Raw genomic sequence first — 27099 nt, 5'->3', positions numbered from 1 at the left:
ATCAGCACAATTAGTGTATGGGATGCCCAGGGCGTTCAAAATATGGAACAATGGCCTTGTAAACAGGTTATAGAGGGTAAGAGAAATGCATGAGCCCTGTGGGACTCCACATTTAATGTTGCTTGGATGTGCACAGGCTGAGTCGGAAAATACCTTCATAATTCTTCCTTGGAGGAACGAGGGGATCCAAGCAATGGCCTTGGGGAGAAATTAGCAGCAGAGGAGAGATGGTGGCAAAGGGTATTATGATCCACCAAGTGAAATGCTGCAGATAAATCAAGGAGCAGAAGGAGATCACGTTTGCCCACATCTCTGAAGTCATCCATTTGATTTTTTAAATCTAAGAGTGCCGTTTTGGTACCGTATCCTGGACGGATTCCTGACTGCCAGAGGCCGAGCAAGTTATTTGCCTCAAGGAATCTCTAGACCTACAGATAGGCTACTTTGTCAAGAATTTTGAGTAGGAACAGGACCGTTATGTGTGTGTGTAATTGTGTTTGTGTGTATCCATTAAGGTGGGCAAAATATTCGACTTATAGAAAGAGTGGTATGCTCTGAGTGTGTTTGGCATCAAATACAGTCTCTGTGAAGCACTGTAGAGCAGCAAAGGAGAAGCAAAAGGTAGTGGATAACACATGGTGATTGGCAGCGTGATTGGCTCGAGGTGTGCTCCAGCTGCCTAGTTAAATCATGGTGGCTTTTTGACACAGGATTACCTTTTGCATTTTTCTACAGGGAAACCCTGGAATAATAATTTGTCACTGTTAAGCTGGGATGCAAGATTTGGCTAGGTTTAGAATAGAGGCAACTGTACGAAAAGCAAATGTAGTTAAAGAAAAAAATGGTAGTACGGGCTGCTATGGTTCTGTGGACACATTCCAGGTTTTGTTGCAAGTCTGGAACTCAGAAGGGGGGGGATAATGTGATACTCTGAAAATATATTGTCTGAGAGTGCCGTTGCTGCACAGTTCAGGGTTTGCTGTGCTGAGGGCTGCACGTGTTACATGACTGTACCACATAAGACTCTGGTCCCATCACTAGGGAGGGACTATTTCAGCCAACGATGTAAGCTTTTTCTGTGTAGACATGATGTGCTGTAATAGAGGAAATGCAAAGAAACCCTCTAGGTAATATGGCTAAAATATTGGAGTAGTCTAGAAACCTAACACACAGTGCACATGCCTTTGTTTGTCTGTTTTCCTAGATGTATGGATTGAGAAATCCAGAACCTCTCACTGATGAACCAGAAGCATCTCCGAAAGGTGCCAGTGTCAAACAACTGTGGAATGAAATATCTCCTTCCCCATCAAAGACTCAACGAGAGGAGCCCTTCACATTTACCAAGGTACATACTCTATATGTTTTTCAGGTCTGTGTCAAAGAAATAATGTTTGTTGCATTTCACTTATTTATATTTTACCCAGAACAATTACAACAAACTCATGTAAACATGTTAGGTGTCGATTCAGATCATCTGCCATAAGAAATGGAGCCCTCCAACTAATTAAAACTACCGTAGGTGTAGTGGAAGTAAAGCCACATTTTTCACATCCACGACAGCAAAATTCCCATCCACAAACGCTGGCCAGATTCTGTATTTACGTTTCATTGAACATGATTCTTTTGATATAAAATTATTTTTATTTGATTTTTCTTTAAATGTGTGAGATCATTAACCAATTTTCAAGTGCATGCTATACATATAAAGTTCTTAAATTATCCTGTCAAAATCCATTCAACATCCAAATACATGTATGATCGCCCGGCATTATATTTTTGTTCTGGCTATTAGGTGGTGCTAAAGCGCAACCAATAAGCCGAAACTATTTGCAATAAATGAGGCAGTACACCTAGGGGAAGATGGCATATGTGATGGGACACACGGCTTGTAGGTGCTGTTTGGTTATTTACCCACCCATTGCCTGCTTATGGCCATGCTAATCCAAATTGTCATTCCCATTCACATCCGGCACCTCTCCGCTCAAAACACATCCTACTCAGGTCTCTTTGAGCTAGCTTACCCAGCAGTGAAATCCACCTTTGCGCTCAAAGTGCCTGACTCTGTAGTTTCAAAGCAGTCTTCTGATAGGTAATGGCTTAATTGGAGCTATAAACGTGGTACTGGTGTAATTAAAATGTCTTAAGCAGGTTTGCCTTAAGCCACTTGACTTATAAGCAGGGTGTGTGTCCTTCACTCAAGTCCTGTAAACAACAAGCTTTGGCAAAGCCAACAGTTTTGGTTTGTTTATAGGCATTAGGCATTTGCCAGTCACTACTATTATATGCCCAGGTACTCACTATTTATCAGCTACTAGCATGAATAGCCAGTTAGTACCAATTCGGCAGTGCCTAGCAAATGCCTTTCCCAGGCCTACACATTAGCCAAAATTGTTGGCATTGTCAATGCTTGTTTTAAATGTGAAGTCACACAAAGACATCATGTCAATAAATAACCAATAAGTCTAGAAAGCTCAACAATCAATGCGCTATGTGGTCTGTTCTCATACCCTAACACACAGCACTAGTGGAAACAGAGGCACTGCAGTAGTAGACACAGCCTCAACCTATAATATAATTAAACGCCATTTAATAATATGGAAAGCATCACCAGAACATATACTCACAAGTGCAATGTGCAAACAACCGTTACAATTATAAAGCAGTAAGTGGCGTTTCAGAGAACATTTATTTATTTGAATTCTTGGTTACGCGCCAAATCGCCCGTATGCCTCAAGGCACAAGTTAACCCCTGCCTTCATATTCTTTATTTAGGATCTGTGCACTTCCTAATATTGCAAACGTTTGGTCATTCTAAATGGTACTTTATAAGAATGCGGTGCCTTTTATACATGCCTGTGGTGTTCCCCAAGGGTCTAATCTCTCTCCCTGGCTGTTCAACCAATACCTTGTACTTCTTGCCCACTGCATTGCTGCTCTCTGCCCCAACTTTCAGTTCTATGCGGACGACACTCAGCTCATTTTCAGACTCCATTCCTCCACCTTTTCTCCTTCTCTCATCTCAGACTGTCTGTCCGCTATCCAGGAGTGATGTGCCGCCAACGATCTCTGTCTTAATGCCAGTAAGACTGAGATTCTCCTCATTGGCACACCGGCTCCCTCCTTTCCTGTCACTCTCTGGCTGGCCTCTCTTGGCCCTCTTCAGACACCCACCTGTGAGGCTAAAAACCTTGGGGTCATCTTCAACTCCACTCTATCCTTCTCTCCTCATATCTCTGACGTCTCTAAGAAATCACACTACCAGCTGCACCTCCTCAGAGGTATTTTTCCTTTCCTCTCCTTCCCCCAGAAGCTCACTGTCTCCAGAGCTCTGGTTCTCTCTGGGCTGTACTACTGCAACAGCCTCTTTCTAAATATGCCTTCTTCTACTCTCCGCCATCTGCAACTCATCCAGAACAGGGCTGTGAGACGTGTCCTTGGCTTCAAGCCAAGGGATCGTATCTCTCCAGGACTGACATCTCTGCACTGGCTCCCAGTGGCTGGGAGGATTAAGTTCAAAACCTTCTGCATTGTCCACAAGGCCTTCTGGGGCCTCAATACCTCCAATTCTTCCTTCCTAAATATCTTCCTTCTCGAGCTCTTCGCTCATCCACCTCCAACTCCCTCAGAGTCAGTCCCTTTTCCAATCAACGAGTTGGTGGTAGATCTCTTTCTTCAGCTGGAGCCTCCCACTGGAACAGCCTCCCTGCCTCCCTGAAACTTGAGGAGAAACATCTCCGGTTCCAGAAGCACCTCTGGACCTTCCTCTTTGCTTCTGCTTTCTCTCCTCCTCTCCCCTGCTGAACTCCTGACTGAAACTGCACTGGTCACCTGGCTACCCTCTGATCTCTGGTCCAGGTCCTCTCCCTCGCCAAATGCACACCTGTACTGCCTCCCGGGCAACCCCTGCACTTGAAGGCTGTTTCTGTATCCTTACAGTCTCCCCAGCTCTTGACACTTGATGTCTGCACTTACCCCTGCACTTGCCACAAGCTGGCCACACTTTTGCCTATTGTTTTTATTTATTTTATTTATTCTTTACTGTTGATCCTATCTATTGCACTGCCCCTCCCCCTCACTCCCACACTTTCCCTTTCTCCCCTCCCCTGCACTTGTGCGATCTCAATGTCACCTTGCCTAGTAAGATCGTTGTCTTCCCTCTGTTCCCCCTCACTTGCCTCGTCGCGCCTTGAAACAGTTGGGTATAGGCGCCTTATAAATGCCATATCATATCATATATTATTATGCCCTGCTTTCTGCTTGTAAATTGTAGCCATCCTGCACAACTGCCACTTGGTAAGGAGTTTAGGGCCTGTTTGGTGCCTTTTTGGAGGGATGTATCTTTGGTTTTTACTGTGATTTCCAACCTGTTTTTTGATCTGGACTGCTCCTAGAGTGCACTGTGTTTGTTGTCTACTCCTTTGTTTATGGTCTTTTTCTTTTCCCTTCCATCTCCATAGCAATTGGCTGAGTCCCTGGCCTTTTATTTGCAGCCCTCGGTTACTGCTTTCCCCCGCTTTCCTGCTTGTAATCTGTAGCCATCCTGCACAACAACCACTTGGCAATGAGTTTAGGGCCTTTTAGGGCCTCTTTGATGCCTTTTTGGTGGGATCAATCTGTGTTTTCACTGTGATTTCCAGACTGTTTTTTTATCTGGACTGCTCCTAGAGTGCCCTATGTTTGTGGTCTAGTCCTTTGTTTGTTTCTGGTCTTTTTCCTTTCCGCTCCCATTCCCATAGCCATTGGCCGAGGCAGTGAGGCGCCCCCGGACTTTTATTTGCAACGCTCACTTGCTGCTCTCCCCTGCTTTCCTGCTTATACTCTATAGTCATCCTGCACAACAACAACTTGTTAAGGGGTGTAGGGCCTATTGTATGCCTTTTGGAGGGATCTTTCTGTGTTTTTAATGTGATTTGCAGCCCGTGTTTTGATCTTGACTGATCCTAGAGTGCACTGTCTTTGTGGTCTAGTCCTTTGTTTCTGTTTATTCATTTATTTTGTCATTTATAAAGCGCTCTCAGCCCCTAGGCATCAAGGCGCTGGTTACATAAAGAATACAACATGCAGGCAGTGCAGTACATCAATAAAAGCTTGTTGCATATGACTTTGTCAGCTCAATAGGTAAGGACAAGTTAATGGTAGGCTCTAGTTTCAAGATCTTCACAGAATAGCCAGGTTTGTAGGTGCTTACACAACACTGAGTAAGAGAGTTCCGATCTTAGTGATGGTGGCATGGCATTCCAATTTTTGGCTGCAATCACTGCGAAGCTGACATCTCCCAATCTTTGAAGTTTAAGTTTGAGGCGTCTCGCATAGGTAGAGCGGCTAGGTCTGGTGAATTGAGTTTTGGTAAACTTTTGAGACAAATATTTTGGGGCAGTGTTAGCGATGCACTTGTGGGTGATAGTTTTAAACAGAATGCAATTGGGGATAGGCAGCCAGTGCACTTTTCTTCTTACTGCAGGTATATGATCTTTTTTTGGGATGTTCAGGGCTGATCTCAGGGACTTGTTTTGAATAATTTTCAGCTTGTTGAAGTTACAAGTATAAATGCCAACAAATAGGGAATTGCAATAGTCAAGTCTGGATCCTGTTAGTGCTTTTGCTAACATGATGCAGCTGCCAGAAGAGAGGAAAAGTCTACAAGCATTGATTAGTTCAGAAGTACAGGCTGCCAAAGATGAAATTGCATTTACTTAAACTTAGTTAGAGACAGGTTAGAGTCCAAATAGACCCCATGGGTTTTGACTTCCTGAGAGACTGGGATAGTGTTGCCATCAATAACAATGATTTGTAGGCGCCATCAAGTTTCTTCAACTGAAGTTGCGATCCGACCAAGAAGAGCTTGGTCTTGTTGTCATTAAGACATAGTGAGTGATGTGCCATCCAGACCTGGATGGTATGGTAGACCTCACCTAAAGTGTTCGTGTCAATGGAATAGTCTCGAGTAATGGGTAAGAGGAACTGGGTATCATCTGCATAATAAGTATAGGAAATAACCTGAGTGTCAAGAAGGTCGAAAAGTGGTTTTGTGAAGACATTGTAAAGAGTGGGTGAGACACAGGAGCCCCTGCGGGACACTACAAGTGAGGGAGGTTGGCTGGGCTGCAGCTGACGGTGAGACTACTCTCATAATTCTGTTAGAGAGGAAAGATGCGATCAAGGTAGTTGCCTCAACTGAGAAGTTAGCTACTGAGGAGAGGTGTCCACAGAGAATTTGGGGATCAACCAAATTGAAGGCCGCTGAAAGGTCAAGCAAAAGGAGTGCATTCATTTGATTTTTCAAGTCCAAAAGTGCTCATTCCGTGCCATGACCGGGCCCGAATCCCGATTGGCGTAAACCCAGGAGGTTATTGGTTTCAAAGTGTGCCTGAATCTGAAGATATGCTGCTCTGTCTACAATTGTGAGGAGAAAAGGGCCGGATGTGATGGGGTAATAGTTGGTAGGGATGTTTGGGTCTAGCGTGGATTTCTCTAGTAAAGGTAGGACCATGGCGTCCTTCAAACTAGCTGGAACTGAGCTGGTGCAGAGTGAGGAATTGATAAGTGAGGTAAGGAATGGTGCAAGTACTTTTGTGCATTCTTTTATGACTGAGGCTGGGCATATGTGGAAGTTTTGAGGCCTTTTATCATTTTTATTACCTCCTGAGACAGGTTTGAAGTCGAACGGGTGACTGTAATGTTGGGGGGGATGAGGATTCAGCACAGAAGAAGCATCTGTTGAAGTTAGATTTTTCTTTCCCCCTCCCATCTCCATAGCAATTGGCTGAGTCAGTCAGGTGTCCCTGGCTTTTTATTTGCAGCCCTTTCTTACTGCTCTTACCTGCTTATAATCTGTAGCCACCCTGCACAACAACCACTTGGTGAGGAGTTTAGGGGCTGTTTGGTGCCTTTTTGGGGATCAGTATGTGTTTTTACTGTGTTTCCAGACCTTTTTTTGATCTGGACTGCTCCGATAGTGCACTGTGTTTGTGGTCTAGACCTTTGTTTGTTTCAGGTCTTTCTCCTTTTCCCTCCCATCCCCATAGCAATTGGCTGAGGCAGCCAGCCCCGGCCTTTTATTCGCAAACCCTTCCTTGCTGCTCTTCCCTGCTTTCCTGCTCATAATCTGTAGGTAGCTATACTGCACAACAACCACTTGGTAAGGAGTATAGGGCTTGTTTTTTACAGTCTGTGTGTGATCTGCAGGTCGCTGTTCCGAATCCCGGCAAGGCCAACTCAGCCTTACATCCTTCTGAGGCCAATAAATGAGTATCAACTCTGGTTGGGTGATATTGTATCTATATGTATTCTATGTAAAACGTTTAGGCGTAAGCACTATATAACTAACACTTCATTAGATCCTAGGGGTCAGCAATGGGGGGACGCCGAGTTAAGATGATCATCACTTCCCACATCTGCTGAATTTCTAGGGTTTTGCTGTGTTAAATCTAATCACCTTAACGGTCCCTTAACTAAAGTTTGTTTCAGTGAATATATATATATATATATATACACACACCCCTGGACGAATCCTCCCAAATTTTGTTTTGCTCACACTTACAGCCCAAACCGCTGGATGGATTTTTACCAAATGTGCAGAAGTAGCAGCGATTTGGTCCCGAAAGCGTGCTTTTGTAAATGTAGTGTAAATCCGTTCAGTAGTTTTTTAAAATGACCAAAAAGTAGGTACAAAAAAATGTGTGCTATCTGGGTTCGGTCCGTGGGCTCACTTCCCAGTTCGGTCCACGGAGGAGCCTCCGATTGCTCCAGAGGCCGACCTGGGGTCTGCGGACATCGGACACGCCTGCTGATTGGTCAATAAAAAACGTGAGTAGCATCGGATATTTTGAAACACCCGCCATGTTGGATTCGTGGACAGTGCCTGTTTTCCGCGCACATTGCGATAAAAACATATTAAAAAAACACAACATTGCACTTGTCAAACTTTTCAAATCTCTGGGGAGGGTGTGACAAAGGCTTGTAAATGTGGTGCCATTTGATAAATCTGCACATCAGTTTGCAAAAAGATTGTAGACCTAGATATTAATGTTTTTGCAATGTTTGGTGGGATTTTGACAAGAGTGGGCAAAATTAAAGTGGGGGTCTCACCATTTTTAGATGTCTTATAACTTTGTTGCCATTTTTTACGAATGTGGACAAAAGTTTGAAAAAAGATTTTAGATCCAACCTTGAATGTTTGTGTAAAGTCTGAATGGATTTTGTCAAGTGGGGGCTAAGTTATATGACTATTGTATGTACGTACATGTTGACACTTTTGAAAAAATAAAACATGGGCAGATTTGCAGCAAACTTGTGTAAGGAGCATTGGCAAGGGCCTGAAAGCATGGTTTTGCAAATGATTCTCTGTTTTATTTTTTGAGAAGTGTCATAATGTAGGTACAAAAAATAGTGATATACCTTGATGACTGAGGTATAGCCATGAGCAGTGGGTAGAGTGTCCGGGTTATGGCCTAAGGTGATGACCCAGACAATCTGGCTACTGCCCATGACCACAAGGGACTAGCAATGTGGTTAAAGTGGGCATGGCCACCAGGGACCGGCTATGTGGTAAAGCTTTTTGAAATTGGCATATGTTTGAAAGAGAAAAAGAAACTTCTTCTTTTGGGAACAGGATGAAATGCTGTATGGCATGGCAGCAAATATGCACAAGGAGGGTCAGGAAGAACTTCAAAGCATGGTTTTGCAAATATGTCCTGTAATTCATTTGTTGGAAAGTGTGAAAATGTAAGTATACAAAACAGTGATATAATATTGGTGTCTGGGCAATGGGCCTGGCCATCAGCAAGGAGAAATATGTACTGTAATTTGCTTACTGGAGCATGCAGCATGGGCAAAGCTGTAGGTTTTAATAGGAAAAAATATTCTGCTTGCATTTACTGGACTAGATTAAAACAAACATGCGTGATAAGCATTAGCAAGGACCTAAAAGCATGTTTTTGGAACTATGTTTTGTATTTTATTTTTCAAAAGTGTAAGAATGTAAGCAGAACAACTAGTGATATACATTTGGTGTCTGGGTAGTGGGCCTGGCCCCGGCAAACAAAAATGTGTACTCTGATTTGCTTATTGGGGATTGCAGTATGGCCTAAGCCCATGCCCCATAGATTTGGAGACTGGCCATAGCTGCAAGCCATGATTACTGGCCATTGGTTACATTATTAGGGTATAGTGGACACTGAGCTAGGATGCAGGGTAGGTTCAGTAAATAATAGGGGTGGTTTGGTTTTGCTGGGGTCATGGTGGAGCGTTATGCCGTAGCCAATTGAATGATGAAGTACATCCCCAGAGTGCGCTGCTGATAATGACAGGCATAAGTATGTGTTGCAAAAAATATGGTTCGTAAAGGAAGTTTATAGTTCTTTCATGTATATGAAAAGAGGAATTATTAATAACTTACATACAGTGATGTAAAATCATGACACATTTTCACTTATAAAAAATTATTAAATTGACAGAAGAAACTTGGTTACAGTTAAGATGCATTCCACCCTTGGGACTCCTCTCCTCCAGTAGTTAGCCCATGGCGTCTGTGAGAAACGTGAAGGTATTACCCCAAGTAGACCTCAGGAATCCCTTATTCAGGTGGTCAGGGGACGGCTGGTGCTCACAGATCCCAACCCTGGGGGTGGACGAGTGAGGGAGGATCACCTGGGTAGGAGAGCTGGGGTTGTACTTGGGGGAAAAGCCCCAGTTGAGACGCAGTATTATACCAAGGAAGAAGGAGAGAATGAGATCCCTGAAACCTTTGTAGGTTATACTACATCTATCTCCCTTCTTCCCAATGAAAATCCCTCATTAGAATCCCTCCACCCATACACCTCTGGTAAACCAATTAAAAGCCCAAACCTCGTTACAATAGGAAACAACCTCTCTCAGAATCACTGTTTTCACGTTGCCCACCAGAATAACCCCGAACATTCCTCTCCATGTCCCTATGATAATTCATTTTCAAACACCCAATCTACCCTGAGAAAACGCTACCGTTCCCACAATCCCCACTGTTCATGTCAAAAATCACAGCTATCCCCGTTTAATTCATAAACCCTGCCAATCCTGTCCCGCTGAATGTAATTTTCCGACTTCCCAGTTGAATGTGACCAATAACTACAGTTCCCACAAACCCTCTTCTTCATTGCACAAATCATACAAAAACTACCCTCCCGAGAGCACCTCAAACCCTTCTAGGACGAGGGTTGTAATTCCATACAACACCTCTTCCGACATGAACACTTTTCGGTACCAAGAAAAACAACGGACTAACACCCGGGCCGATTACCTGACATGTCCCAATACTAGGGTCAGGCAATTGAACAGAATCACACACACCTGACGGCCCTTTCCCTTCCTCACAGGGATTAAAGGTGGAGCAAGAGAGCAAAGGAAGAGCAAGGCAGACCACATAACATGAGAGCTAACACAGCATGGCAGTTCAAGAGGAGGAGAAAGACAGCACATACTGAAAGGGTGACAATGAGAGAAGCGACCTTGCCCTTTCTGATAAAGGCCTGTGAATCCTCCACAGAAGGAAGCGTAAGATCGCAAACAATAGCCAGCGTGTGACGCAGCAGATGCCTATGGTACACAAGACCCTCCTCCGCTGATTACCAAGCCGGGAGAGACGCTGGTCTCCGTGGTACCAACCTTGGCTCGAAGGAGAAAGAAAGCCAAGTGGTTCATCACACCCGGTGAGTGGAGGGGAGAGTCGATAAGAAACCAAACTGTGTTGAACGGAAAGTAGCAAACAGATAATGGAAATGTGAAAGACTTAAAGAGCTATTGATGGAAAAGGGGAAATCCAGAAACATAGGAATCAGACACCACGTGGGTGTTCAACTCTGGGCGATTACGTGATTAGTGAAACTGTTAGAACCAGAAGGCCTTGGGAGAGGCGAGAAGAGGGGTCAAAGTGGTCATACAGCGGTCTTCTGTACAATCAAAAGTCTTTGGCCAACAGATTAACGTGAAGCAAAAGGGAGATGAATCCCGAGTGATGAAACTAGCGCATGAACTACATTTGGTACAAGCTGGCAAGAGTGAACCCGGCAGAGGGATACTAACGAGAAGGGGCAAAGTTTAAAGTCCCTAGTGATCTGTTTGGTAAAAGTTGGCAAGAGTGAATCTGGTGGAGGGGTGCTAACGAGAAGGGGCGAAGTGTAAAGTCCCTAGTGAACTGTTTGGTAAAAGTTGGCAAGAGTGAAACCGGTTGAGGGATGCTAACGAAAAGGGGCGAGGCCTGAAGTCCTTATGAACAGTGTGTTGACAGGGTTAAACCTGACCAAGGTATGTCCACAGTCGACTGTTATTTCAAAAGGTGGCCAGAGTGAACCCGACGGAGGGAGGCCCACAAACAGGGTTGAACTCTGAGGAACTGTTTAAAAGGACATTAAGACTTGAGAAAGAAAGAAAAGCCATAGTGAACCCGAAGGAGGGAGGCTGACGTCTGAAAGGGTTCGGAGCCTGAAGGAGGGTGATCCAGGGGTGGAAAGTCATCACCCCAAAGCTCATTTTGGAAAGGAACTTTTTGCTGGTTTGTTTGAACCCATCAGGCCCCGGCAGCAAGAGAAATTTTAACAGAAAAGAGAGTTAACCACTGGATGCCCTGATTGCTGAAAACTGAACTGTTAGCTTGTGCAGGGAAAGCTCAAGCGTGTGCTGTGCTCCAAAGTCCCACCTTGCCTCATGCTGAAAATGTGGGGAAGGGAGACCTCAAGTATCTCATCCTGACTTATCATTTCTTGAACACTTCTTTCTTTCTTAAAGAACAGTATCCAACACTCTTTTTGTATTTAGCGTAAGGATTGGCAATAGTTTTCTTTAGTGTAGGCCCTTTTTATTTGACACAACTCCACTAGGACTGCCTTAATATCATTTGATGGTCAAAGCTTGCTCCCATCTTAGATTTAGGTTAGACTGGGCGTTTGTCCAACCTGTATATTGTTTAAATAGACACCCTTGAATTGTGATTGCTTGTGTCAGTGTTTACTGTTGCCACCATGAGTTCTTTATACGTCCCACCTTGGCATCCGAAAAGCAGATGCAAAAGATTTGTAAAAGATTGTTAAGTGGCAGTTGGTGTGCGGCAGCTTAATATGGTCATAGGGTTATATGTACAGTTTTTGGAAGGGATTGGTGGATGGATGTGACTGTTTGAAAGCAGGCATTGAGGAAGTGTTACAAATATAAAATTAAAAAGGGTAGAAGGGCTACCCTGTGCGATGGTGTGCACGTGCCATCCAGTTCTTTTGATGATCCATGGCCTGGAAAGGGGACTGTGAAGACAGTGATTAGTTATAAAGGTCCATTGATTATGGTCCTTGTGGTATGTTAGAGAAAAGTATTTGGGACAGAAAATTGTTTCTGTCCTTTTATATTTTTCTGTAGTATACAATTGTCCATTAGCACCCTGGCCGGGGGAGCCAGCCAATCATGTGGCTAGGAACGTGGGCTTGAATCACCGGTACAAACCCTGGTTCCAAGCTGCCTGACGGCCGGCTCTCCCCACTGCCATTGCCCCCCCCACCCTCCATTCCATTTCTTTTTTTTAACCCCTCTACTTACCTTATTTCGGTGGCAGCAGGCCCCTCACCCCTCTACTTTCTTTATTTTGGCAGTGGCTCCATATGTAGCCCCGCCTTCCCTTTCCATGGTGGCCATCTTGGGAAAGGATTTTCCTTCCTACAATGCTTTTTTTAGCACCCCGGTTTACCGCTTTGGCAACCGGGGGTGCTAATGGCCTTGATCCCCCGTTGCAGGGGCTGGAACGGGGATAATGGCAAGAGCCCTTGTTATCCTCCCTCGCTTTACTCGGGCTGATAACTTGGGCTGCCGGGCCATTATTCCCTGTTCCAGACTCTGTAACAGGCGATAAACGCCACATTGTTTGCATTAGCATTACACAAAATGCTATTGGAAATGTTGGAGAATCGTACTGAGTCTATCTACTTTATTGAGAAATAGACAGAGACTATAATATTATTTCTTTTAGTTCTATTTTTCAACTGCGAAAGGTGGTTCCTAAAGGAACCTTTTTTTTGTTTGTGCTGGAGAGGTTAGAAAGTAAGCTGGGGATGGAAATGAGGGAAGGGAGGGGCAGGTGGACAGGGGAAGATATTGTGCGTGTGTTACATTTAAGGTAGGGGGCAGTGTTTCTCATGCTCTTTGATTACAGCTTCAAAAGCACTTTGAAATAGCTCCCCCCTGCAGCGTGGTGTGTTGCAGTATATACAGAGGACTGTTGTCTTTGAAAGATATGGATCAACAGCCTCTTTTATCGCTTGCAACATAGCTGTTGGGATTTTGTGTTGCACAGAAGTAGGCTGTGTGGTTACAGTATTGGTTGAGGAAGATGAGGTGGAGGAAGACAGCCTACTACTTGCTAAGAAAGGAACAACCTTTCTGAGAGCAGTGTGGTGGTTGGATTGGGTGTGGCGGCGCATGGAGGTAGTCCCATAGGAGTACTTCCAGGTAGTCTGCCTCAGTGCATTTCACTTTGGCAGCTTTAGCCTTTGGTACATTCCCAACAGTGGGAAAGAACTGCTACACCCATGATTCTCTCTGGCTGCTAGAGGTAGGCACTTCCTCCCACCTCATCTTCTTGGTCCTCTTTATTGCCTTTGGAAGTACTGCGCTTTTTTTGTTGTGTAGGACCTACAGCTGGTGGTCGGGGTGGCGGTGGTGGTGGCTCTTTGGGAGGAGGTATGGCAACAGCTGATGCCATTTTTTAAATAAATAGTAATTTTGCTAATATTTTTCCAAGTATGTGCTCTGTACTAGATTGTTAATGGATAATGAGTAAAAATAAGTGCAGGAGCTGTGCACGTGTACATTTAAAGCTTGAAAGATGCTAGATCAGCAGAAAGTGCAGATCCGAACTGTTAACGAAGCACGGACCTATTCGCGAAGTGCGGACACATTCCCGAACACGCCATCATGCCACACACGTGGTCACGTGACACTGTCCGGAAAGTCTGCGATGACGCCAGACGTTCGCGGACGTTGATGGCCGCAAAAGCAGTGGAAAAAGTTGCAAAAAATGTATAGAAGTGTTAAAAATGATGCTAGAAGGTGGGGAATGGCAGATTTTTAAGGTGAAACTTTGTACATTGGACAAAAATGTTGCTATATTGTGGTAAGTATGATATTAGTAAGTTTTAAGAAATTAGAATGCACTGGTAAAAACCCCAAAAATTCACTGAAAAAATGTTGTTAAAGGGACATTATGGTTAAGTTGCACTAATAAAAGCCTATAAAATTTACTGAAAAAACTTTGTTAAAGGGACGTTATGGTCAAGTTGCACTAATAAAAACCTATGAAAATCACTGAAAAAACCTTGTTAAAGGGACTTTATGGTTACAAGTAAAACTGAAAACCTTGGAAATTCGCCTGTCATGTTAATGTTAATTTTAAAGGTATTTACACCACGCACCGTCACCACTGCTGTGGTCCCTAGGCGCTCTGGCAGATCTGAAAAGGAGTGTGTGAAGAGGGAGCAGAGGGGTTGTGGGTTAGTAGGGTTTAGTGGGAAAAGGGAAGTGAGAGTTGTGATGTCCTCTTGGCCGCTTCACTTCGGGTTTGCACCGTTCGCTGAGCTTAAGTGCAGTTTTCAGTCGGTGCCAGAAATCCCATGTGCTGTTTCGTCGGGTTATATGTTGTTAGTCTGTTGTTGCACTGTGGTGAAGTGCGTGTGGTTTGCTGTGCACAGAGGTGGTTGTATGAGTTTCTGTATGTTGAGTATGCGGAAAGTTGAAATTTTAAGGTGCGGTTATGATGGTTTTCAAGTATTTGTTGATTTCTTACCACTTTGTCTTCGCGTTTCTGCACCCAACCTCTATGATTATCCTGTGTGTTTGGTACTCTAGTTTGGAGCATAGTTGGTGGGCATGCTGCGTAGTGGGAGCTCTCTTTTGTGTGGCCCCAGTGGCTTGTGTATCTAGCTCATTTCTGCTACTTCCCCAGCCCTGTGGCAGGTGTAGTTTTGGTCACAGGACTTGTCCCGTATTGTCCATCCTGTTGGGTGCCCCCACCTATTCAAGTACCCTTTAGGTTTGGCGACAGAGGAGGTTAGGGATTATGGTTTCCTACAGGAGTATTCACAGTTTCGTTGTGGTCCTTTCTTCCTAGTTGATTCCTCCTGAATCAGGAGTAAAGAGCCAGGTTTTGAGTAGTTTTCTGAACTCCAAATGGCCCCTTGTGTTGCGTTTGTTTTTTGGTAGGTTATTCCAGGTTAAGGTTGCCAAGTGAGTGAAGGATGATCCTCTGAGTTTTCTTTTGTTGTAAGGTGTTGGTATTAGGCGAATGTCGTTGCTTGCTCTGAGTGATCTTGTCGGATGGTAGATGGTTATTTTCTTTCTTTAGGAACTCTGCTCCTTTGCCGTGGACTGCTCTGTGCATTATGCACATCATTTTGAACTTTATTCTCTCTTTCATTGGCAGCCAGTGTAACAGTTTCAGTGCTCAGGTAATGTGTTCTATTCGTGGTAGTCTGAACAGGAGTCTTGCTGCAGCATTCTGGATGCACAGACCTTTTTTTAACAGTCGTTCTGGCATTCCTAGGTGTAGACTGATGGCATAGTCTACTCTGGACATGAGTGCGATGATGGTGAGTGTTTTGTGGGTGAAAGAGAGGAATGGTAGGATCCTTTTTACTCCATGTAGCAGGAAGAAACATTTCTTGATTATGGGATTTACTTGTGGTTCAAATGTTCGTTGTCAATCAAGACTCCCAGGTTTGCGATTAGATTGATTCTCAGGATCTGCAAAACTAGGAAGAAACCCAGCGTTGAGGATTGGTTGATGGATTTGAGGGTTTTATCTAGGTATGATAAGGTTTCGTTGAAGAATACAGGCAAGGAACATGAATATTTGTTGCTGTGGGGATCGTTTGATGCCCTCTATGATTGACTTTATATTCTGTGGATAATTAGAGTGTAGGATAAGGGGGTGTTTTTTTTTCTTTTTTTTCCTCTTTGTGATGTTTGGTTTTGTCTTTGTGGTATTTTATGTGTATTAGGTATAATATTTAGCAGGGTTCATTTAGATACGTTTTGCATGGTTGATTTTATTATTGGATTTGGTTTAAATGGTTTGCTCATGGCTTTCATTTGAAAATGAATACTGCAATGTTAGTTTGATCCTATGTAGAACTGCTGTATTGTAAACCTAATAAACAGAAGTTAAAAAAAAAAAGACTCCCAGGTTTTTTTTACTATTGTTGATGGAGTCGTTGCTGTACCCAGTTCCATTGGCCATGGGATGTAGTGGTTATTTTTCTCGCTTTTAGCTTTGATCATTATTTCACTTTTGCCTGGGTTGAGTTTAAGGCTGTTTGTGTTCATCCAGCTGCAGAGCTCTTGTAGGCAGTTGTTCAGCATTTTTCTTTCTTGCTGTGTATCTTGTATTTTGTAGACAATCTGTGTGTCATCTGCGTAAATGTAGCATGTGAGGCCATGTTTTCTGATGAGTGTGATTAGTGGCATCCGGTATATATTGAAGAGCAACGGGGAGAAGGATGATCCTTTTGGTACTCCTCAGTTAGATTCCCTTATAGTAGATTTAAAAGGTTTCATCCAGACAGTTTGTGTCCTGTTTGTTAGGAAGGATTTAATCCATAGTAAGGCTGTGTCAGTGATTCCTATTTCTTCTAGTCTCCGGATGAGGATTTTCATAGTTGACTGTGTCAAATGCTGTGCAGTGGTCCAGAAGGATTGGAGCTGTGCTTTTGTCTGAGTCTGCATTAGTCCTTAGATCGGCCCCGATTGAGAGCAATGCTGTCTCCGTTCCCCTCATTGGTCTGAAGCCAACTTTTGCTTCGTCCAACAGTTGGTGCTCTTCTATAAATTCTTGTGTTATTCTGTAGACGTATGTCTCGAGTAGTTTAGCTGGGTAGGTGATGTTGGATATGGGTCTGTAGTTGGAGAGGTCTTCCAGATTTCCTGCTGTGTTCTTGAGGAGCGGCTTGATGTATGCCGCTTTGACTGACAGCAGTACTTTCCCTGTTGAAAGTGATTGGTTGGAAAGGTTTCTGTAGTATTCCATGGACGTTCCTTGTGTGAGGATTGATTTGTTTGTGTCTGGGGGCATGGGTCCATTGGGTAGCTTGCTTTGTTGCTGTTGCTTACCAGATTGACAAAAGTCTGCGCTGATAATTGGGGGAAGCTTCAGAGTTTGTTCTGGTGATCCTCGGATGGCTGGGTGTGCAGCATGCTTTAGTCAATTGGTCTGCTTTGTATGATTTGTTGTATGGTGGTGATTTTATCTTTGAAGTGGTCTACAAGGTTATTGCATAGCTTCAGTGAAGGTATCAGAGCATTGCCGCAGCCAGGAGGGTTTCTTATTTTGTGTATGATTTTAAACAATTCCTTTTGGGTGTTGGGTGCTTGATTCTGTTGTCATAGTATTTCCTTTTGGCCTTATGGATTTCCTGCCTGTATGAGTGGATTTGTTGCTGGAGTTCTAATTTCTTCACCTGATAGTTTTTTTTCCTCCATTCTAATTCAAGTTTCCTGTTTTTCCTTTTAATGGCGAAGAGTAGCGGGGTAAACCATTTTGGTCTGGCTCTTTTGCATGATGGGGTTAAAGGTTTTTCCTTTGAGATCCTGTTGAACGTTCCAGCAATCCATTTATTAACTAGTCCTGTTTTTATTTCGATGTCAGCTTGGTCCAGGGTCGTTGTCAATGGTTTGTTTATTTCTAATTGTTCTGCAAGGTTGCTAGCTCTGATGGTTTTCCAGTTTCTTTTCATGATAGTTGGCAGTTTGTCTGTTTTTTTTTGCTGTTGTCGTGGGGAGTGTGATCACGAATGGAAACCCCCGGCGCAATTTGCCGGATCGCGGGTTTGGCGGTAATGGAATTCCCCATTGAGCCCATTCGGTAATGCCCCATTCCCCATTGGGCTCAATGGGGAATTTTCACGCTCTTACCGCCGGCGGATTTCCCGGCGGCGGTAATAGCGCAAATTTTCGGTGGATTTCCCCCCAGCTCAGAGCTGGGGAGAAATCTGCTGATGCCCTGATTTGGTGGACCCTTAAATCCGGCAGTAATAGCGCGACCGCCAGATTTAAGGGTTACCGCCAAACTCATGATGAGGCCCAAAGTCTCTGAGGATTTCCAGGTGTTCCTGCTCAATGGCTAGGTTGGTGATGGCTGCAGCAAATACGTCGGTGAAGGTTGCATCGTATGTTGTTGGTCTGTATACCAGGACGAATTTAAGGTTTGTTTTGGCATTTGCTGTTAGAGGAAGGATTATGGATTTGCAGTTTTTGATGTTTAGTGGTTCATCTGTTTTCATTTTGTATTTCTTGTATGCTATTGCCAGTGCTCCTTTTCTTTTGTTTTTTCCGTGTACTTTTGAATGCTTGAAGTTGTCAGGGATGTAATTATGCAATGTGGGTTTTGTAGTTGTCGTCTAGCCATGTTTCTGTTATGAATAGGATGTCGATTCCACCTTCGCATAGGAGGTCGAAAATCTGTGTGGCATGTCTGGACATTGATCTGGCGTTAATGAGGTTGCAGTGGATTTTGAAGCGGTTAGAATTGTGTTTTTTTTAAATCATTTTATTTATTATTTTAGAATGAACATACAAAGAACAGAAACTATGACATATCCATAACATCATGATTTTCTCCCAGATTGTAAAATACATAAGTTTGCTAATAATCACGCAATAATCATAAATTTACAAAACTGAAAAATGTAAACAACTACAAACCTCTATTTCACAACCAAATTTTAGGCCTTTAACATAACAGACAACATAACATCGATAGACACAGCAGACAACACTGTATAATAATTACAATGATCCCCTTAACTACTATATACAGAAGATAATACACGTGGTTATTGACTTTCAACTGTACAATTCATTAAAAGATCCCCAAATTCGAGAATAATGCCTCTCTCTCCCTTGTTTTAATAACATAACTGATAAGGTTCAAACATCTAAGAGCCATTCATCAACACTTGGCCTTTTCCTCGATTTCCAAACTTTTAGTATTTGCTTTTCCGCCATTACCAAAACCTTATCTTTTTTATTTTTTTATTTTACTTGTTACAATTTACAGAAAAAATGTACAAGAAAAAGAAAAGAAAAGAAGAGAATACTGTTCTCAACTGCCTCCTTCCCTACTCTTCATCTGATAGATTATGTCTGAAGTTCAAAGTAGCCCACAAACAAATCTTTCAAATTTACGCCCCACGGCCAAGTTCCGGTTTGTGGTCTTGGAGCTTCAAGTTCATGAAGAACTGGGAGACCACTATCATGTAACTGATGTTATCCCCCTCTATTAAGCAGTTCCACCAGTCCTCTTCATCGCACGTTCTTGACTCCTTGAGTAAGTTGACAGAGAAGTACAAGCTAGTAGTAAGTGTCGAAGTGTCTCTATTTGTGTCTTGTTTTTACAAAACCGGCAACTAATGTCCAGTGTTAGTTTCCTTATAGTTCTGATCTCATTCGTTGGCTGGAGATTCATTCGCACTCGTAAGAAGGTATCTCGCAGTATCTTACCTGGGAATTTTTTTAGGTAGTTCGGTAAGTCATTTAAGCCTCTTGTTGTTGGTGGCAAATGGCTTATCAGTTTGCTTCTCTGGTCCAGAGATGTAGTCTGTATGCAGTCTTGTTTCTGCAATTTTTGTTTTACTTTGTTCGGGTTTTGAATGAGTTCTTCTTCAGAACTGTTTATTTCCATAAGGGTTTTTTACACGTCAGAATTTTACTTTTCTGTTCTTTAATTTCCGTGTGGATGATGGACATTACATTCGGACAGGTGCTCGTCAAGGACTTCCTGTATAGCATTAGTGAATTTCTAGCTACCATTGATTCCAGTGATTGCAGATAGAGTTCCTGACGTATGGTCTTTGCTGGTGTTGATTGCGGTAAGTTCAGTGTGTGTTTCCAGAACAAACCTTCTAGACGTTTCCAGAAATCTTGCGGTATAGTTGGCATAGCATCCGCACCGTAGATCAAGGACGGAACCACCTTTCCCTTATAAAATTGAATCAAAGGGATTGCTGTAAATCGGCCAAATCTTCTGTCGAATATTTTTGCTTGACTTGCCAATTTTCTTGCCTTTTCCAAGAGGTGGACTTGCATTGGACGCTCCTGTTTGTTATTACTCAGGATTACCCCCAGGTACTTGAATTTCACCACTTGTTCTATTTTCTCCCCTTCTAAGGTCCAACTAAAGTTCTCAATGTGGGTGTTTTGTTTCTCCATGGTCATGACTTTAGTTTTAGCCTTATTGATCTCTAAGTTATTCTTCTTTATATATGACGCCAACTCATTTAATTGGCGTTGAAGACCGATCGGGGTATAGTCCATCAAAATAAGATTGTCCGCGTAGAGCAATCTCGGGATCTTAACCTTCCCTACTGTAGGTGGGAAAGACCGGATCTCCTGGTCAGTTTCTTCAGTATCCCAGAGATATGAGTTAAACAGTGTTGGTGCAAGAGGGCACCCTTGTTTCACTCCTCTTGCCCTTGGAATTAACTCAGATAGCATCCCCCCTTGATTTAAACGCACTCTAATAGAAGTGTCTTGATGAAGGGCTCTAATAGCCCCTAAGATGCTTTCCAGGCAATTTCTTGTTGTTCATTTTTCCCAAAGAATTTCACGATTGGCCTGGTCAAAAGCCTGGACCAGGTCAATGAAAGCGAGATGGATCTTTGGACTTCCTTCTTGGATCTTACTTTTTAAAGCTGTTAGTAGGAGAATATTTGGTGCAGTTCTCCCATCTTTCACAAACCCAGATTGTAGAGGGTCCTCATGTCCCATTATCCTAGACCATTTTTGGAAGTTTTCCAGCAACAGTGAACCAAACACTTTCCCAACTACATCTAGTAGTGTAATTGGTCGGTAGTTCTTAGGTTGGTCTCTAGGTCCCGATTTATAAATCGGAACAATGGTTGCTGTAGTCCATGAAGCAGGTATCGATCTTGTTTTGATGCAATTTTTAATTACCTCATGGATGAAGATTGTCCATTCTGTAAGGTGTTCCTTCAAGTCTGCGTTGGTAATGCCGTCGGGCCCTGGGGCCCTTGGGTTGTTTAGTTGAGTAAGTTTTCTTTTTATGTCCTCCTGATCCCAGGTGTTCTCCCATGATGGTTTTAACAAGTCATGGTTATGAGATGTATTTACCCGTTCTTGTTTAGGGAGATAGGGGTATCCCACTTTCTGAAATAACTTTGTGAAGTGGGCCGACCAGGCTTCTTCTCCCACAAAGTTATTTATTAAGTTGTTTTGTGAGTCTGAGGTAGTTCTAATTAGAGTCCAAAAATCTCTAGTTTTCCTACTACACACTGTCTTCAGCATACCAGCAGCATCAGATTGATTCATGTTTTCTTGATGCTGTTTTAGCCAACTTTTATAATTCCTAGTTGCTACTTTTAATTCATTTACCAGTTCAGGGGTGGATGTTTTGTTTACTTGACGCTTTAATTTCCTTAATTTTTTTCTTTCTTCAACAATACTTTTGTTGAATTCATGTAAATGGATTTTTGACTTGTTGTTTGGCAGGTCTTTCTTTTAACTTCGAAGACTTCTAGCAGAGTTTGGTAGTCGATATTATTTTTCAAGCCTACTCGCCTATTTGTCCTGCAGATGTTTATATATGAGTCCGTAAGTTCTACAACTGCATTGGCCGACGATCTGAGCTTTGTACCACTCTTACACGTCTCGATCTCCGCTGCCATTTTCGATCTTACTTTTCTTGTGCTGGTCCATTTTACCTTTAGGAGATTATGGTCACTGTTAACTGTTCTCACAACCTCGTACTCAGTTATGATCTTGAGCAGCTCGTTGGAAACAAATATGTGATCTAAATTTGCTGTCGAATGATTTCTTTCCCATGTCGGTATTCTTGGGTTATTCTTGTGTCTTGATGTTTCTAAGCTCTGCAGGTCCCAAGAAGACATTGGGCCTCATTACACGGTAGGTGGTAAGGGTTTACCGGTACCGGTATTTTACCGGTACCGGTAAATCCTTATCGCCTTACTACGAGGTCCCTTTGCGGGTTGGGGAATTTAACACCTGCTTTTTGCAGGCGTTAAAAATCCAACCCGCAAAGGGACCAGGGAGCTAATTACGGTACCGCAATTTGCGGTACCGTAATTAGCGCCTTCCCCATTCCCATTATGCCCTATGAGGCAAAAATGGGAATGGGGAAGGGCAATGGAGGAAGGAGGAATTACCGCCTTCCCAACCTTGGAATAGGGCGGTAAATTCCCCTTTCCACCAAGGCAGTACCGGTAAATTACCGGTATGAAACATGGCGCTAATAGCGCCATGGTTTACCGCCTACCGTGTAATGAGGCCCATTGTCTTAATCCAAAAATGACCACATACCATGTTCAGTGGCACCTTTTTGCCAGTCTCCTGCAGCTGTTTCGATTTAGGGCAGACCGCGTTAAGATCTCCACACAGGATAATACATTTCGGTCGTCCACTCCATATGTAGTGTTTCCAGGGTGTTAACTGCCATTTCTAAATAGTCCTCATTCTTGATCACTGCAGGATTCCAAAATGTATTCACCACCATTATTACTTCTTCCTTTGAGATGTGTTGACTATTTTCTGACAGTTGCTTTGACCAATTCAGACAAGACACTTGAAAATGGATATTTGAGATCACTGATTCTACGTAATGTGTTCCTGATCCAAATCTGATAGCGGTCAACAGACCTGAGGAGGGTCGTCCTTTTTCTGAACGTACGGCTGGGGCCAGGTAGGTTTCATAGCCCTCCAGAAATGGCTTCTTAGTTATCCACGTCTCCTGGAGACAAATGATGTCGAACTCTCCCAAGTTAACATCACTCTTTGCCAGAAGGAGGCTAAACCCTCGAGTGTTCCGGCAGGCCATAGTGATAAAGTAATTTCCCCAGGCCTTCGGACCATCAATCCCGGCTTCCCCCGTACTGTCCTTTTGTGCCTTGCATGGCTAGCTTCTCTCCTCTAGGACTTTCAAAGACCCCGCTCCCCTCGCAAGGTCGACTTCTTCTCCATCCCCAGCATTTTTGTTTGCTGCTGTTTGATCATTATTTCGGTAACTTTTTGAGCAAATGTAATTTTTATCCTCCGCAGGGGGCCTTTTGGATATCTGTCATTGTTCACAACATCATTTATGACTATTTCCATTTTCGCGCAATTTGTTTGGTTTCTCTCTTGTGGTGACCCTTTCCAGGGAGCTAGGCTGCGTCTCGTTCATAATAACTTCCTTTCTTTGTGTCTGCCCTTTAGTTGGTCGAAATGCGGTGTCAACCTGACAATAGACCATTCCCTTTATCTTAACCGCAGGTTATCGTTTTGCACCTGTGGTCGCGGTTCTTGCTCTGACTTAGCACCACTTGTTCAACAGTCCCACAGGTCATAGCCTAACATTTGAAAACTTTCTTGTTCTGCGATCAGCATTAGTTTGATTATAGGTGAAGGAATATGCAAGTAGACACAGGGCCTCATTCCACGGTAGGCGGTGGACCAATGTGCTATTAGCACCTTGGTCCATGCCGGTAAAATACCGGCACCGCCTTGGAGGAAAGGGGAATTACCGCCCTATTCCAAGGTTGGCGGGCGGTAATTCCCCCTTCCCCCATTACCCTTCCCCATTCCCATTTTTGCCCCATAGGGCATAATGGGAATGGGGAAGGTGCTAATTACGGTACCGCAAATTGCGGTACCGTAATTAGCACCCTGGTCCCTTTGCGGGTTGGTTTTTAACGCCTGCTAAAAAGCAGGCGTTAAAGTATCAACCCGCAAAGGGACCTCGTAATCAGGTGGCAAGGGTTAACGGTCACCGGTACCATTACCAGTGACCGTTAACCCTTACCGCCTTCCGTGTAATGAGGCCCATAGTCTCTTTTGCCCGTAGAGCTAAACTCAACAATCTTTATGTCTTCCGTGTTGATCTGCCTCAGTTTTGGAATACAGTTAATTAATGCCATAATGTTTTTCCGATTCAGGATCAAGTTGTCTCGAATCTCCCCTACCCGTTTCAGCTTGAAAGTCCTTTCACTACCTAACTTTTTGCTGTACGGTATATGGGTAGTTTTTTATTTGACTGTAGGTGTTTTCTGTCATCTCTTATGTTTTGTCCCCTATTTTGTTCAGGTATAGATCTTCTCCTTTCCGCTTTTTTATTATCGATTGCTGAATTAACCTTCTCCCGGATCCGGTTGTTAAACTGTCTGTTAATGCATGGTGATATAGGCCTTAGTTTTGTTACTGAAGCGGTCCTTCTACTCCTTTTATAATCGTTCTCTAAGTTCTCACTCTCCAGAGGGTGCTGGCTCAGAACTTTCTTTTCGCCATAAACTTTTACTACTTTTTCCCCGTCTTTCTGCCAAAGTAAGGTATGGATTCACTTGTTGAGTGTCATGGATTACTTCATTTCCGCAGTCTTTTCCCAAAGCCCTCACTTTTTGGATCTCTCGTGGGGATTCTAGCTCTGAGCTTTCATCCGAGTATACCGATAGATCTAATAGGTCAATACTCTCTTCGGAGTCATCCTCCTCCATGTCCTGATATTTATCAGCTGGTCCGTCGACCGATCTCACTTCTTCTTGATTAGATGGCTCTGTAGCCTGGAAAACCACATTTCTATGTCTTACCTCTTTTCCAGCACAGGTTTGAATTCTCTGGTTGTCTGTTTGGCCCTTTATTAGAGCTGATTTTGAGGGCTGGTCTTCTACTATTACTACACGTTGCCCTTGCTTGTTCGTGGGTCTTTTACCCTTTTCAAAGAGCGGGTATAATTTCGAGGTCGTCCCTCGACTGCCAGAATCTCTTTGGTAAGAAGACCCTGAGGAGTTTGCCCCCCAGAGTTTGGATTGAGACTCAATTTCCGATTCATCTACAATTTCAACCATGGCAAGTGTGCTGTTTTCCATGGGCGCAATTACACAGCCATTGGATGGTTGTTTCTTAGTTGTAGTTGAGAGGGGGGCCCTCTGTTCTTCCTGTGCTTTTGTTGTAGGGACTGTTTTCAAGACTTCACAGGTTTCCCCTGAGGGATTCAGTTTAACTATTTCATTCCAATATTCACTCAATGATTGTCCATCCTCTGCAGCGATTGTGTTTGGAGCTGCTTTTGCTAATTCCTCAGTCTGTACAACAATCGAGGCATTCCCTGAGGTCGACTTGTTCCCCTCTACCACAGCTTGTTTCTCTAAGTTTCCTGGGTTGTCACTCTGTGTTTTATTAATTAAGTTGGGCCCCCCTCCCCTCGTTTCCAAAGCAGTAATGTACCCTTCAATGTAGATCATTTTTGTGTGCAGCATTGCCGCCAAAGTTGTTTTGTCCTTTAAAGTATCATGGATCGATTCATATAATTTGCAGAAAGGTGTGAGGGCAATGGTTATAGCTGACATCACTGAGAAGATATCCACTTTTTTTGTGGGAGTTTCTTTCTCATTGCTGGAATTCATGGTTGAAGATCTTCTATTTCGCAGCGGGGAAAGCAGATGAGTACAGGGCATGTTGTTCGCTCCCTGCTCTTTATTCTTTGTAGGCTTTCCTACGCAGATACCCTCTTCTAGTGAAACTCTAGCTAGTAACTTTTGTTGAGCATCACTCATCGTAGGTGTTTCCTTTGGAGTAGGAGCCAGATTTGTTTCTCTTAAAGGGAAATCTTTACCACATGCCGGTAGGTCAATTGCTTCTTGGGTGGGGGTTAGATCAAAGCTCTTGTCTGTGTCTGTCTTCGTATTTTCACGCAAACCCAAAACACGGCCATTTGCCGCATAGTTTTTACAAACAGGACTAGGTGTCTGAGAGTTCGATATTACCTCCTGTGGTTGCTTATTTAGGGTAAATAGGGTCTGATGGCCCCTATTAAATTGTAGGTCGGGATCTTTAAAATAACGAATCCCTGTTTTTAAGACTGTGCGGGGAGAGTTCTCTCTTGTTCCTGACCAAGCACAGTCCCTCCCGAGTGACTCCTCGTTGGGGGGCATATTTGCCCCATCTAATAGGTCAGCGTCAGACACTTCCTCCGTCTGCATCTGATCTTTCATTAATGATTTTTGAAAAAGTCTTGCCACAGGGTTTGACGCCAAAAATGTTATCCTTCGTCCTGAGATAGTCTTGCGTGTTACTCTCTTATTTATTATATTTGAATTTTCATGCTGAGATACATTATGCGGCAGTGTCATAGTTCTTTTTATACTACCTTTCCGAACAGGTTTTTTCCGGGTATGATTATCTGAAGAATTCTCCAGTCGGGGGTTCACCCCCGACTGGAGAAGAGTTATTGATCTTAAAAACTTCCCCAGTTCCGCCCATATTGCATTTGCCTTCCCTGTTTTCTTTGTCAGCATTTACTTCGTTTTTATCAGTGGCCTCTGACTCTTGCGTATCACTTGGTAATATTGATTTCTCCAGCAGGATTTCTTCACGTGGGCGGATCAAATCTGGCCCTGACATTAAAGGATGGATCTGTATACTGACATTTGTCAGATTTCTCAAATTTACTTTTGCTTCAAGCACTCTTTGGGCTGCCTGGGACACGTTAATGCGTAGATCCATTTCCAGCCCCTCCCGGGCCTCCAAATGCAAGCCCGTAATGCTTATCGGATTAGCCACTCCCCCCCGCGGCTCCTGCCAACATCAGTCTCGGGGTCTCCGCCCCTACATCCTCGTCTTGTGGCTCCTCACCCGTCTGTCCCGCAGTCCCTGGCACCACGGGAGGTGCCCCTGGCTCTCCCCCCTCCCGCCGGAGACCGCAGAGAATCCCGAGGAACCGGCGGCGGCTCTCTTGGGAGGGGCAGCCACTCGCTGACACCGGGCAGCGCAGCAGCTCCAGCCGCTACGGGGAGCAGGCCGATCTCTGCACCCTCCTCCCCCACCTCATCAGGTCCTCCACCAGGTAAGAGGGTCAACAGAACTGGGGGGGATTGTTGCCCCAGGACTGGGGGGGAAGGCTGAGGAAATGTTTGAATTTCAAAATCAGGATGAGAAAATGAGTCATGATCGTTCTCGGCGTTCTCAGCATTCTCATCCACAGTCAAGGTCAGAGGATCCTGTAAACTTTAGATTGTTTTGTCCCGGTATGGCGGGGAAACAAGGCAACTTGAATTAGCAGTACTGATAGGGGCAACTGTTGGAAAAAGA

General features: G+C 43.8%; 1 protein-coding gene across 10 annotated transcripts in view; it reads left to right on the top strand.

Annotated features, from left to right (window-relative positions):
• The window catches only part of LOC138581369 (uncharacterized), a 3536879-nt gene that overhangs the window by 2023990 nt on the left and 1485790 nt on the right, over nucleotides 1-27099 (top strand). For all 10 annotated transcript variants that reach the window (XR_011304538.1, XR_011304537.1, XM_069652654.1 and 7 more), the window contains one exon: nucleotides 1205-1345. Coding sequence is in view for 8 of the 10 variants with exons in the window: in XM_069652654.1 (XP_069508755.1) it covers nucleotides 1205-1345 (141 nt within the window). In the remaining 2 variants the exon portion in view is untranslated. The remainder of the gene's footprint in view (nucleotides 1-1204; nucleotides 1346-27099) is intronic.

This window comes from Ambystoma mexicanum, chromosome 3p (assembly GCF_040938575.1).
Source record: "Ambystoma mexicanum isolate Mex_15411 chromosome 3p, UKY_AmexF1_1, whole genome shotgun sequence".
In the NCBI taxonomy this organism is placed as follows: domain Eukaryota; kingdom Metazoa; phylum Chordata; class Amphibia; order Caudata; family Ambystomatidae; genus Ambystoma; species Ambystoma mexicanum.
The sequence above is the reverse complement of the archived record's forward strand: the minus strand, read 5'-3'. Positions and strand labels throughout refer to the sequence as shown.